The following is a 13,657-nucleotide window of genomic DNA, read 5'->3' as shown; positions in this document are numbered from 1 at the left end:
GGAGCAATGACCAGATGATTTAATGAGTGTCTCTTGTCTGGGAGGTGTCTGATGCTGTCTTTTCTGGGCAGGCAGCATAGTTAACCAGCTCTTCCATCAAGTGATGTTTGATAAGTGCCTTTACACCCTGACAAAATGCTGGCCTCGAGACTCGGACGTGATGAGGAAGAGGAAGAAGAACCAAGCTCAGAGCACCGTGGGGAGGAGCACAAAGAGAGGAAGAGCCTGCAGGAATGGCCATGTAAGATGTGTGTGTGTGCTCTCTGTGCAGAGAAACCTCTATTCATGCACAAATTGTTGGCAGGCTGGTTCACTTCTAGGTCAGTGTTACACTTCTCTTCCTCCCTCCCCCCTCAACTATTCTCCACCTTTCATTCATCTGTGCTCTTGATCCTTTACCTATTACTAGGAATTTCAAAGGTGTGATGATTCAACATTAGGAGCAGGTTCCTGGCTGCTGACTAATCGAAAAACTGCAGCTTATTTCCCTCTGCCTTACTGTTAGAGAGCTCAGTAGCAAAGGGGAGGGGGGGAAACTAATTCATATCAGCTGCTTTGAGTCAGTGTGTGACCTGCTTGCAAATGGTGTTTGTGTTTCTCTGGCAGCTGACTGATGAGGAGTTAAGAGCTGAATGCTGTGGTGAGCTGCACTCAGCTGCTCCTGACATTTGCATGTTGTTATTCCCAGGCACCTGTGGATTACACATCAGAAATCCTGAGAGAGCATCAGTGCTGCAGGGTCATGGCAAGCAAGGGAAGGAGGTCGTAGGCATGATGGGAATTGGTTGAGAGGACTCTCCAAGTGTCAGATGAGAAGGCAGATCATTGTCTGCTGCTCTGATGGACTTTCTCACAGAATCAAAGGCTGGGAGAGGTTGAAAGAGGCCTCTAGAGATCAAGTTCAACCCCCCTGCCAAAGCAGGATCACCTAGGGCAGGTCACACAGGGACACATCCAGATGGGTGTTGAAAGTCTCCAGAGTAGGAGACTCCACAACCTCTCTGGGCAGCCTGCTCCAGGGCTCCAGCACCCTCACAGTAAAGAAGTTTCTCCTCCTGTTGAGGTGGAGCTCCCTGGGTTCCTGTTTGTGTCCATTGCTCCTTGTCCTGTCAGAGGATATCACCAAAAAGAGCCTGGCCCCTTGTTGCCCCCCACCCTTCAGGCATTTATAGACATTAATAAGATCTCCTCTCAGCCTTCTCTTCTCCAGTCTAAGCAGCCCCAGGTCTCTCAGCCTTTCCTCATCAGACATGTTCCAGTCCCTTCAGCATCCTCATACCCTCTCTTGGACCCTCTCCAGCATATTCCTGTCCCTCTTGAACTGGGGAGCCCAGGACTGGACCCAATACTCCAGATGTGGTCTCACCAGGGCAGAGTAGAAGGGAGGAGAACCTCATTTGACCTCTCTGGGCAGCCTGCTGCAGGGCTTCAGCACCCTGACATCAAAGAAGTTTCTCCTCATGTTGAGGTGGAACCTCCTGGGTTCAATCTTCTTCAAGTTTCATCTTTCTGTCTGGTTTGGTTTTTCCCCCTCCTGTTAAGTGCATTAACTGATCTGAAAGGGAAGATTTAGATGTCTGGATGTGAAATCCTCCAGGCCCCAGCCTGAGAACTGTGTGAAATGTGCAAAAGAGGTTAGCCAGGGCTGTGAGACAGGGCCATGCTGTTTCTCTTTTCTGCCAATGCAGAGGGAAGAGGTCTTGGAAGAGGAGGAGGAAGAGGACTGTGAAAATGTTTACTTCTCAGCGGATGATCTCCTGCAAGTTCGCAACTCGACCTTCTTCCTTCTGAAAAGCTTCTTGAGGCTTCTGCCCAAGTTCTCCCTGAAAGAAAATCCTCAGTCTATCCAGAACTGCCTGAAGGTAAGGCATTCATAGATTCATTGAATGGCTTGGGATGGGAAAGGACCTTAAAGATCATCCAGTTCCAGCTCTTCGGCCACCAGCCCAGCTTGCTCAAGGCCTCACCCAGCCAGGCCTTGAACACCTCCAGGGAGAGGGAATCCACAGCCTCCAAGGGCAACCTGTGCCAGTGCCTCAGCACCCTCACTGGAAAGAATTTCTTCCTCATGTCCAGTTTCCATCTCCTCTGTTCTAGCTTCAATGCATTGTCCCTCATCCTGTCACTCCAAGCCCTTGAAAAAAGTCCCTCCTCAGCTTCAAGGTACTGGAAGGCTGCTCTAAGCTATTCCTGGAGCCTTCTCTTCCAGGCTGAACAGCCCCAACTCTCTCAACCTGTCTCCATAGGAGAGCTTTCTCAGCTGCCCTAAGGTCTTCCTGGAGCCTTCTCTTTTCCATACTGAACAGCCCCAACTCTCCCAACCTGTCTCCATAGGAGAGCTTCCTCAGCCCTTTGATCATCTTCATGGCCTCCTCTGGACCTGTTCCAGCAGTTCTGTGTTCTCCTTATGATTGACCCTCACTGCCCCAGGGGGAAGATGCTTGCTGAGCCTCTGGGTTTTGTAGTTTGCTTCTGTTGTGCTTTTGGGGGGACACACACCGTGGTTTGAAAGTTTGCAGAGGGACCTGGCCAGGCTGGACAGATGGGCAGAGGCCAAGAGCAGGAGATGGAACACATCCAAGTGCCAGGTTCTGCACATTGGCCACAACAACCCCAGGCAGTGCTACAGGCTGGGGTCAGAGTGGCTGAGAGCAGCCAGGCAGAGAGGGACCTGGGGGTGCTGGTTGATGGTAGGCTGAACATGAGCCTGCAGTGTGCCCAGGCAGCCAAGAGGGCCAATGGCATCCTGGTCTGCATCAGGAGGAGTGTGGCCAGCAGGAGCAGGGAGGTCATTCTGCCCCTGTATACTGCACTGGTTAGGCCACACCTCGAGTCCTGTGTCCAGTTCTGGGCTCCTCAGTTTAGGAAGGAGGTTGACTTGCTGGAAGGTGTCCAGAGAAGAGCAACAAAGTTGGTGAGGGGCTTGGAACACAGCCCTGTGAGGAGAGGCTGAGGGAGCTGGGGCTGCTTAGCCTGGAGAAGAGGAGGCTCAGGGGAGACCTTATCACTTTCTACAACTACCTGGAGGGAGGTTGTAGCCAGGCAGAGGTTGGTCTCTTCTCCCAGGCAGCCAGCACCAGAACAAGAGGACACAGTCTCAGGCTGTGCCAGGGGAGGTTTAGGTTGGATGTTAGGAAGAAGTTCTACACACAGAGAGTGATTGCCCACTGGAATGGGCTGCCCAAGGAGGTGGTGGAGTCACCATCACTGGAGGTGTTCAGGAGGAGACTTGCTGGGGTGCTTGGTGCCATGGGTTAGCTGTTTGGGTGGGTTGGATTGGTTGATGGGTTGGATGTGATGATCTTGAAAGTCTCTTCCAACTTGGTTTGGTTTATTCTTAAGTTCTCTGTGCCCAAGCAGCCCTCACACCTTGCCCTCACGTGGATTAGCTAATCTTTGCCTTTCTCTTGTTTCCCTTTGCAGATCTTTGTGGAAATGGCAAGCTTTGAGCCAGCTGTGCAGGAGTTCAAGGTTTCAGCAGCAATGTAAGCAGAGCGTTGTCGATGCTTGTGTGGTGATTTGGAGCCCGCTGCTTGTGTTGCTATTATCCTGTTTGTGTGGAGATGAAAGCAGTGATTTCTTTCACTAAAGATAATTAGAACCTGTTCCACCCAGCTCACAGTAAACAACACTTAGTGAATATTGAATCTTTTCCAGTCAGTGGGCACGTTGGGTTGTGATAGTTGTAGTAAAGGTTCCTCTGATGAGAGATGAAGACTTCCCTTTGCCTCCTTTTGCTTAGGGATGTGAATGAAGCCAAGTCCATTCCTGAGCTGGCCTATTATGGACTGAGATTGCTGTGTTCCCCTCTGCATGGTTCAGAAGATAAGGTAAAAGTGAGACCAAACCTTTTCAAAGCAGAGGCAAGCTGTCTTTTGTCCACCCCAGTCCTTATTTCCCTTGCCTGCTACAATGATGCATTCCAAGGTCATTGAATTCTCTGCTCTAGTGACTCCTGTGGCAGATGAAGCAGAACCAGAGGACAGGACAGCTGCAGTGATACTAGATCTCTGCACCTCAAAAGGGGGGATTCTGGGCTTGCTGTGCTTGCCTGGAGTTTTCTTCTTCCCTGCTAGATGGAGCTCCAGCACTGCTTGGCAGCCTGCTGTGGCGCTGGGCTGTGCAGCAGTGGAGCATGCTGGGGAAGTGCTCTGTGCAGATGATGGGAAGCAGGGCTGATTCTCATTCAGAGAGCACTCAGCCCTCATGGGACATCCAGCTCGATCAGAAATGTGCCTCTAGCTTTACATTTACTTTGTTCAAGCCCTCTCTGTCATCTCCCACTTCCCTGTGTGCTGCTCCTGTGCAGGGGTTTGGAGTGTTGGGTGTGACCCTGCTGCTGTGTTAGTCTGGAAACCACCTGAGCATCTCAGGGCATTAGCAGCTGTCTAGTCAGGAAAGCCTGGAGCTCAGTGCATGCCAATCTGACACCCACCTGAGTGCTTGCCCAGCTTTAACAGCCTTAGACCTGTGTGCTTCAGCCTCCCTGGTTTCTTAGCCCAGCACAAGCTCCTCAAACTGCTGACATGAGTGGTGTCAGGAAGGTGTAGCAGCTCTGCTTCTGAGCCCTGCCTCATCTTCCCTGCCTCTGACTGCTCAGTGAGGCACAGAATCATAGAGTTGTTTGGGTTGGAACATCCCTTTAAGATCATCCAGTCCAACCATCAACCCAAGCTCGTGGTTTAGAAGCAAAATAAATCTGAGCTGAGGGGAGTGAGAAGGTGCTGAATGTCCAAGGGCAAAGATTAGAAGGCTGGGGGGACATCTGCAGGGCAAGCTGTGGGATTGTAGAATTGTTTGGGTTGGAAAAGACCCCCCCAGGATCATCCAGTCCAACCATCAACCCAACCCCACCATGGCCTCTAAACCCTGTCCCCAAGTGCCATGGCCACAGGGTTCTGGAACACCTCCAGGCATGGGGACTCCACCACCTCCCTGGGCAGCCTGTGCCAGTCCCTGACCACTCTTGCAGCAAAGAAATTGTTCCTCATCTCCAACCTAACCCTCCCCTGGCACAACTTCAGGCCATTTCCTCTCCTGTCTTGGGATTCTAGGGGAAAGAGACCAACCTCCACCTGGCTTCAGCCTCCTTGCTGGGAGCTGTAGAGAGCAATGAGGTCTCCCTCAGCCTCCTCTTCTCCACACTAAACACCCTCAGTTCCCTCAGCTGCTCCTCCCCAGCCCTGTTCTCCAGACCCTTCCCCAGCTTTGCTGCCCTTCTCTGGACATGAGCTGACCCTGCAAACAACCTTTCCTCCCCAGATCCTGCGCCAGGTCTTCCGGCACCTCCTCAACGTCGCCCTCATGCAGGAGCGTGGGGTGGGTTCCCGCTGCACACCCCTTGCCATCACATCCCCTGTGATCTCTGCCAGGAACCAGGCTATAAAGTTCATCAGGTGAAGCACAGAGCTCTGGCACTGCCCTTCCTGGGAATGCCTGCTCTTTCTTCTGGCACACCTTGGCTTTTGCTCTGGAGCTGATAAAGGGAGGAGACAAAGTGGCACTGACTTTGAAGCTGTTTGTGCAAATGAGGTTGAACTACAGGGTCTGTAATGGGGAATTTACTGAACTTGCTGGGGGAGGGGTGGGGAGGGGGAGGAAAAAAAGGGTTCTGTTTGACAGCAAAGCAGGACCTAACTTCTTGGTGTCAGGCTTTTAGGTTTTGTAGTTGCCTACAGAGTGATGTAAAAGAGAGGAAAGGTTAGTGTGGAGCTCGCTGCTTGCTGCTTTGCTTAAACATAGGCAAAAGAGATCCTTATTGTATGCCCTGCCTGGGGAATCCATCTTGCTTGAAAGCAATCTTTGTGCAGAGACTCCCCAGCCAGCAGCCAGTGTGTAGATTGAGAATGAAGGAGCTTTTCCTGTTGCCCTTCTGCTTGCAGAAAGGGGTTGGAAGAAACAATCTGCCTGCCCTGCCAAGCCAGGTTTGTGTAGCGAGGAAGTAGGTCTGCTCCCTGCCTGTATCCTCTTGGGCTAGTGCTTGTGATTGCAGAACTCCTGAAGCTCCTTCCCAAAGGAATGGCCTTGATTTGTTGGGGTTGTTTTTTTCCCCTCCTCTGTTCCCAACACAGCCTCTTTAAAGCCTGTTTGTTTTGCTTGTGTGCAGTTGTGTGGTGGATGAGCTGAAGGAAGCTGTGTTCCCCGTGCTCCGAATCTTCCTGCAGTACATCTGCACCAAGGTATGCTGAGCTCTGGGGGCACCTTGAGCAAGCTCCTGTGTGGGTACATGTGCAGTGCCTGGAGCAGTTAGGAAAGCCATTTGCACAATATTTTGTGAGGAGTGAAAAGGGTTTGCCTGCCTTCTTCATCCTTGGCAAGATTCTTGACAGCCTGATTGTGTTTTGATCTCTGTCAGAGAAGGCTGTGGGTGAACACTTCCTCGTTCACAGATGATTGTGCTCTGCTTGTGACCTCTCCTAAATCTGCTGGTTGCTCTTACCACTGATTTGGTACAGGGGAAATAGGAATTCTGAGAGCTCTGTGCCTGCCTGACTTAACTTACCCTGTGGAAATATTGCCTCTGGATTTAATCCAAGCTGCAGCTTTGCCTTGGGGGATCTCTTGTGAGAACAAGAGTGGAGTGGTGACCAAGGAAGCTGTGATTGCTCTCCCAGTCACAGCATATCTTTGGTTGGAAGAGACCTAATCATAGAGTCAATAAGGTTGGAAAAGACCTCAAAGATCATCATGTCCAACCTGTCAGCCAAGACCTCATGACTACTAAACCATGGCTCCAAGTGCCACATCCAATCCCCTCTTGAACACTTCCAGGGATGGGGACTCCACCACCACCTAGATCATGTACTCCAACCTTTGACTCAGCACTGCAAGGCCACCACTAAGCCACCTTCCTGAGCACTGGCTCCACATGCCAGTGAAATACCTCCAGGGATGAGGACTCCACCACTGCCCTGAGCAGCCTGTTCCAAGGTTTCAGAACCCCTTCAGAGACGAAAATGTCTGATATCCAGCCTGAAGCTCCCCTAAGCAGCTTGTGTCCCTTGCTGCTTACAATCATTCAGGTTGGAAAAGAGCCTTGAGATCATCAGGTCATAGAAGCATAGAATCACTAAGGTTGGAAAAGACCTCAGAGATCATCAAGTCCAACCAATCACCTCATGACTAACTAAACCATGGCTCTAAATGCCACATCCAGTCCCCTCCTGAACACCTCCAGGGACAGCGATTCCACCACCTCACTGGGCAGCCAATGGCCAATTCCTCTTTCTGGGAAGAACTTTCACCTCACCTCCTTTCCTCATTCTGCCCTGTACTCAGCACTGCTGAGGCCACCCCTGGAGTCCTGTGTCCAGTTCTGGGCTCTTCAGTTTAAGGATATTGAGAGACTTGAAGGTGCCCAGAGAAGGGCAAGGAGGCTGGGGAGGGGTCTGGAGCACAGCCCTGTGAGGAGAGGCTGAGGGAGCTGGGGTTGCTTAGCCTGGAGAAGAGGAGGCTCAGGGGAGACCTTCTTGCTCTCTGCAACTGCCTGAAGGGAGGTTGTTGCCAGGTGGGGGTTGGTCTTTTCTCCCAGGCAAGCAGCACCAGAACAAGAGGACACAGTCTCAAGCTGTGCCAGGGGAGGTTCAGGCTGGAGGTGAGGAGGAAGTTCTTCCCAGCAAGAGAGATTTGCCATTGGGATGTGCTGCCCAGGGAGGTGGTGGAGTCCCCATCCCTGGAGGTGTTCAGGAGGGGATTGGATGTGGCACTTGGAGCCATGGTTTAGTTGTCAGGAGGTGCTGGGTGCTAGGTTGGACTTGATGATCTCTGAGGTCTCTTCCAACCTTATTGATTCTATGACTTGTGCCTTAGGTCCAAATCTTTGTTCAGTGGGATCCTATCACCTCATTCAATAATAAAAAGGGTTCTCTTAAGCCCTGGAAAGCCTTTCTGGGTGTAGAGCAGAGGATGGGAATCTTGCAGCCTGCCCCTGTGCTTGTTTTGCAGGTCCCAGACAAGGCTGACTACCGCACCTACGCCGCACAGGCCCTGGTGACTTTGCTGACCAAATTCCCTTCTGCTGAGTTTGCTGACTTCATCTCCTGGCTACATAAATACTCAAGGCACACTAAAGTAAGTGCATCTCCTGGGCCTTCCAGGCCTCAGACAGCAGTGTGGGGAAGAGGAAGGATTCAGCTGTGCTATTGGTTAGCGTTGTTCCTGCTGGTACCTGAAAATGGGTAACAGGAGCAGGCCCTGCCTGTGCCTTTGCTTGCCCTGACAGACTCAATAAGGTTGGAAAAAATCAGCAAGTCCAATCTGTCACCCAACACCTCATGACTAATTAAACCATGGCACCAATTGCCACATCCAATCCCCTCTTGAACACTCCAGGGACAGGGACTCCACCACCTCCCTGGGCACCACATCCCAATGGCCAATTCCTCTTGCTGGGGATAACTTCCTCCTCACCTCCAGCCTAAACCTCCCCTGGCACAGCTTGAGACTGTGTCCTCTTGTTCTGGTGCTGGGTGCCTGGGAGAAGAGCCCAACCCCCACCTGTCTACAGCCTCCTTTCAGGGAGTTGGAGAGAGCAAGAAGGTCTCCCCTGAGCCTCCTCTTCTCCAGGCTAAGCAACCCCAGCTCCCTCAGCCTCTCCTCACAGGGCTGTGCTCCAGACCCCTCCCCAGCTTTGTTGCCCTTCTCTGGACACCTTCAAGTCTCTCAATGTCCTTCTTGAGGGGCCCAGAACTGGACACAGGACTTAAGATATGGCCTCAGCAGTGCTGAGCACAGGGCAGGATGACTTCCCTGCTCCTGCTGGCCACACTCTTCCTGATGCAGGTGAGATCACAGAATCACCTGGGTTGGAAGGGACCTCTTAAAGTTATCTAGTCCTGCAGGTCAGCAAGGACATCCTCAACTAGATCAGGTTGTCCAGAGCCTTGTCAAGCCTCCCCTTGAATATCTCCAGGGAAGGAGTCTCCACCCCCTCCCTGGGCAGCCTGTCCCAGTGCTCAACCACCCTCATTGCAAAGAACTTCTAACAGAGCTCCTTGTGTGCTTTTTCTTCCAACAGGTTGCCTACAGAGTGTTTGCTCTTGATGTGGTGTTGGCTTTGTTGGAGGTGCCTGAAAGGACTGTGGACAGCTCCTTGTCCCTGGAGCAGCAGAAGCTTCTGAAGCATCAGTTTTTGGTGGAGGCCATGGTGTTTGGGCGCTGTTCAGACAGAGCCCCTGCGGTCCGTAGCAAGGCTTTAAGCAGCTTTGCCCACTGCCTGGAAATGAAAGGCTCTCCTGCCTTGGAGAGCATACAGCTCCTCTTGCAAAGCTGTGAGTGTTGTGGACAAATTGAAGAGGGGAAAGTATTTCTGGAACCTTCTGGGCAGTGAGTGCTGGCAGACAGGAGAGGGGGTTGGCAGGAACCTGAGGGTCTCTCCCTGTGTGCTGGATCCTGAGGAGAATCCTGAAATGGTTTAGGTTGGAAGGGACCTTCTAGATCAGGTGGTTCAACCTTTGACTCAGCACTGCAAGGCCACCACTAAGCCATCTCCCTGGGCACTGGGTCCACATGCCAGTGAAATACCTTCAGGGATGGGGACTCCACCACCACCTAGATCATGTACTCCAACCTTTGACTCAGCACTGCAAGGCCACCACTAAGCCATCTCCCTGGGCACTGGGTCCACATGCCATTGAAATACCTCCAGGGATAGGGACTCCACCACTGCCCTGAGCAGCCTGTTCCAAGGTTTCAGAACCCCTTCAGAGAAGAAAATGTCTGATATCCAGCCTGGAGGTCCCCTAAGCAGCTTGTGTCCCTTGCTGCTTACAGTCATTCAGGTTAGAAAAGAGCCTTCAGATCATCAGGTCATAGAAGCATAGAATCATTAAGGTTGGAAAAGACCTCAGAGATCATCAAGTCCAGGCAATCACCTCCTGACTAATTAAACCATGGCTCCAAGTGCCACATCCAATCCCCTCTTGAACACCTCCAGGGAGGGGACTCCACCACCTCCTAGATCATGTACTCCAACCTTTGACTCAGCACTGCAAGGCCACCACTAAGCCATCTCCCTGAGCAATGGCTCCACATGCCATTGAAATACCTCCAGGGATGGGGACTCCACCACTGCCGTGAGCAGCCTGTTCCAAGGTTTCAGAACCCCTTCAGAGAAGAAAATGTCTGATATCCAGCCTGAAGCTCCCCTGGCACAGCTTGAAAGCCTCCATCCATAAGGTTTTGTTCTGGTGCTGGTCCTCTTGGGCTGGTGCTGGTTGCTGAGAATCTATCCCTGTGTGCTCTACCATGATGAGAATCCTAAAATGGTTTAGGTTGGAAGGGACCTTAAAGCTCATCCAGTTCCAACCCCCTGCCATGGGCAGGGACACCTCCCACCAGCACAGCTTGCTCAAGGCCTCATCCAGCCTGGCCTTGAACACCTCCAGGGAGGGAACAGCCGCAGCCTCCCTGGGCAGCCTGTGCCAGAGTCTCCCCAGCCTCACTGCAAAGAAGTTCTTCCTCATCTCCAGTCTCAATCTCCCCTCTCCCAGCTTAAGAAGGAAGTCTTCTTTCTCATGAAGCCTTATTTTTGGAAGGGATTTATTCTGGTCTGGAAGCTCTAAATAGAGATCACTCTGTGAGATACCTTTGAAGGCTATTTACAGCTGACTGAAATTGCTCATTGAAGAGAGGGGAAGGGGTGGTGGGGGGAAGGGAGGGGGGGAAAAGGTGGATTCTTGCCTGGGAGATGATTAAATCTTGAGTTGCCTTTTGCTTCTGCTAGGTTGTTGTGTTGGTGATTGGCATGCAGAGCTCCCTCAGGTGTGCTGAGGGCCAGATGGCCCAGTTCAGGAGCCTGCACATGGCTGGCTTGCCTGAAAATAGAAAGACCAAATCAGGCATGCCAAAATAGCCAGGATTAAAATACTTCATTTTAATATCTCTTTCTTTAATGTCTTTTTGTTTTGGCAGCCTCTGACCACACAGCCCTGGATGCAAACACCAACACTGCCAGCGCGCTAGTCGGTGCAGGAGGCACGGAGCTCTTCCCTTCCAGTAAGTCTCAGGCTGCTCTTGGCTTGCCTCTCCCTCTCAAACCTGGGGCAGGCAGGAGGCTCTCTGTTTACCAGTGAACCAAATGAACATTTGCCTCTCTTTGTTTCTTTCATCCCTTTTTTTGTTTCCATTCTCCTTTGGGCCCCATCCTCTTTAACATCTTCATTGATGATCTGGATGAGGGCGTTGAGTCCATCAGCAGTAAGTTTGCAGATGACAGCAAGCTGGGGGCAGGAGTTGATCTGCTGGAGGGTAGAGAGGCTCTGCAGAGGGACCTGGACAGGCTGGACAGATGGGCAGAGGCCAAGGGCAGGAGATTGAACACATCCAAGTGCCAGGGGCTGCACATTGGCCACAGCAACCCCAGGCAGTGCTACAGGCTGGGGTCAGAGTGACTGAGAGCAGCCAGGCAGAGAGGGACCTGGGGGTGCTGGTTGATGGTAGGCTGAACAGGAGCCTGCAGTGTGCCCAGGCAGCCAGGAGGGCCAATGGCATCCTGGCCTGCATCAGGCAGAGTGTGGCCAGCAGGAGCAGGGAGGTCATTCTGCCCCTGTACACTGCACTGGTCAGGCCACCCCTTGAGTCCTGTGTCCAGTTCTGGGCTCCTCAGTTTAGGAGGGAGGTTGAGCTGCTGGAAGGTGTCCAGAGAAGGGCAACAAAGTTGGTGAGGGGCTTGGAGCACAGCCCTGTGAGGAGAGGCTGAGGGAGCTGGGGTTGCTTAGCCTGGAGAAGAAGAGACTCAGGGGAGACCTTCTTGCTCTCTGCAACTCCCTGAAGGGAGGTTATAGCCAGGTGGGGGTTGGTCTCTTCTCCCAGGCAGCCAGCACCAGAACAAGAGGACACAGTCTCAGGCTGTGCCAGGGGAGGTTCAGGCTGGAGGTCAGGAGGAAGTTTTACAGAGAGAGAGAGATTGCCCATTGGGATGGGCTGCCTGGGGAGGTGGTGGAGTCCCCATCACTGGAGGTGTTCAGGAGGAGACTTGCTGGGGTGCTTGATGCCATGGGTTAGTTGTTTAGGCGGTGTTGGATGATAGGTTGGACTTGATGATCTTGAAGGTCTCTTCCAACCTGGTTTATTCTCTTCTATTCTTTCCTCCTCAGCTGTGTCCAACCATCCCCTGAAGACTCTGCCTGCCTTCAGAACCACGGAGCTGAGTGACAGTGCTGATACCACCAGGCACAATGGTATGGCCAGATGACAGGAAGCTTTTCAGAGCACTTTTCCAAGCCTTAAGTGAAATCATAGAATCATAAGGGATTGGAAGGGACCTCATGGCTCAGCCAGTTCCAACCTCCTCCATGCCATGGGCAGGGACACTTCACACCACAGCAGGTTGCTCACAGCCACCTCCAGCCTGGCTGCAAACAACTGGAACTAGATGATCCTTGTGGTCCCTTCCAACCCTGACTGATACTATGATACCTCCAGGGATGAGGCTTCCACCACCTCCCTGGGCAGCCTGTGCCAGGCTCTCACCACCCTCCTGGGGAACAGCTTCTTCCTCACTGCCAATCTGAAGCTCCTCACTTCCAGTTTTGCTTCATCCCCCTCAGTCCTATCACTCCCTGACACCCTACACACTCCCTTCCCAGCTTTCTTGGAGCCCTCTGCAGATCCTGGAAGGCCACCAGAAGGTCTCCTGGGAGCCTTCTCCTCTCCAGCCTGCACAACCCCAACTCCCTCAGTCTGTCCTCATAGCAGAGCAGCTCCAGCCCTCTGCTCCTCCTTGTGGCCCTTCTCTGGGCATCTCCAGATCCTTCTTGCAATAGAGGCTTTCTAGACTGTGCTCAGTGTCCATTCCTCAAGGAAAGCAGAGGGTAGAGCTGCTAAAAAAGTGCCACAGCACTTAGGAGTGATGGAGGGGGTGGAAGTGCCAGGCACAAAGAAAAACCTCTTCCTCCTAGAGTCTGATAAATAACATTTCATCTTGAAACAGCCATGTTCACTTGTATTAATGTGGTGGCAACACCTCTTGGGGAGCAGGTAACTCATGCCTTCCATGGGAAAACAAGGATGGCAACTGATGTGGGACATCACACTTGTGACTCCATGAATTTCAGGGTGATTAAATACCTTGCTCTGGTGCACAGACAGCTGATGGAGTTTTGCTACATAAAACACAGCACTAGTGCCTGCCCCTGTGGTGTGGGGAGGGGGTCCCTGCCCTCTGCAGGCTGTGTGGGGAGGGAGGGAGTTCCCTGCCCCCCTGCAGGCTGTGTGGGGAGGGAGGGAGTTCCCTGCCCCCCTGCAGGCTGTGTGGGGAGGGAGGGAGTTCCCTGCCCCCCTGCAGGCTGTGTGGGGAGGGAGGGAGTTCCCTGCCCCCCTGCAGGCTGTGTGGGGAGGGAGGGAGTTCCCTGCCCCCCTGCAGGCTGTGTGGGGAGGGAGGGAGTTCCCTGCCCCCCTGCAGGCTGGGTGGGGAGGGAGGGAGTCCCCTGCCCCCTTGCAGGCTGGGTGGGGAGGGAGGGAGTCCCCTGCCCCCCTGCAGGCTGTGCGGGGAGGGAGGGAGTCCCCTGCCCCCCTGCAGGCCGTGGCTGGTGTGGGGAGGGAGTCCCTGCCCTCTGCAGGCTGTGTGGGGAGGGAGTCCCTTCCCCCTGCAGGCTGTAACTGGTGTGGGGAAGGGTTCCCTGCCCCCCTGCAGGCTGTGTGGGGAGGGAGTCCCTGG

General features: G+C 53.0%; 1 protein-coding gene across 1 annotated transcript in view; it reads left to right on the top strand.

The window, feature by feature from the left end:
• Window positions 1-13,657, top strand: part of NCAPD3 (non-SMC condensin II complex subunit D3) — a 61,958-nt gene that overhangs the window by 2,763 nt on the left and 45,538 nt on the right. Inside the window, exons 4-13 of the mRNA XM_068160066.1 lie at window positions 72-241; window positions 1,689-1,862; window positions 3,424-3,485; window positions 3,743-3,830; window positions 5,263-5,396; window positions 6,107-6,179; window positions 7,945-8,070; window positions 9,017-9,269; window positions 10,912-10,995; window positions 12,096-12,179. Coding sequence (XP_068016167.1) covers window positions 72-241; window positions 1,689-1,862; window positions 3,424-3,485; window positions 3,743-3,830; window positions 5,263-5,396; window positions 6,107-6,179; window positions 7,945-8,070; window positions 9,017-9,269; window positions 10,912-10,995; window positions 12,096-12,179 — 1,248 coding nt within the window. The remainder of the gene's footprint in view (window positions 1-71; window positions 242-1,688; window positions 1,863-3,423; window positions 3,486-3,742; window positions 3,831-5,262; window positions 5,397-6,106; window positions 6,180-7,944; window positions 8,071-9,016; window positions 9,270-10,911; window positions 10,996-12,095; window positions 12,180-13,657) is intronic.

Source organism: Melanerpes formicivorus, unplaced genomic scaffold (genome assembly GCF_026170545.1).
Source record: "Melanerpes formicivorus ecotype bairdi unplaced genomic scaffold, bMelFor1.0.p_v2 SCAF_47, whole genome shotgun sequence".
In the NCBI taxonomy this organism is placed as follows: domain Eukaryota; kingdom Metazoa; phylum Chordata; class Aves; order Piciformes; family Picidae; genus Melanerpes; species Melanerpes formicivorus.
Note: the sequence above shows the minus strand (reverse complement) of the source record. Positions and strands in the feature narration are given on the sequence as shown.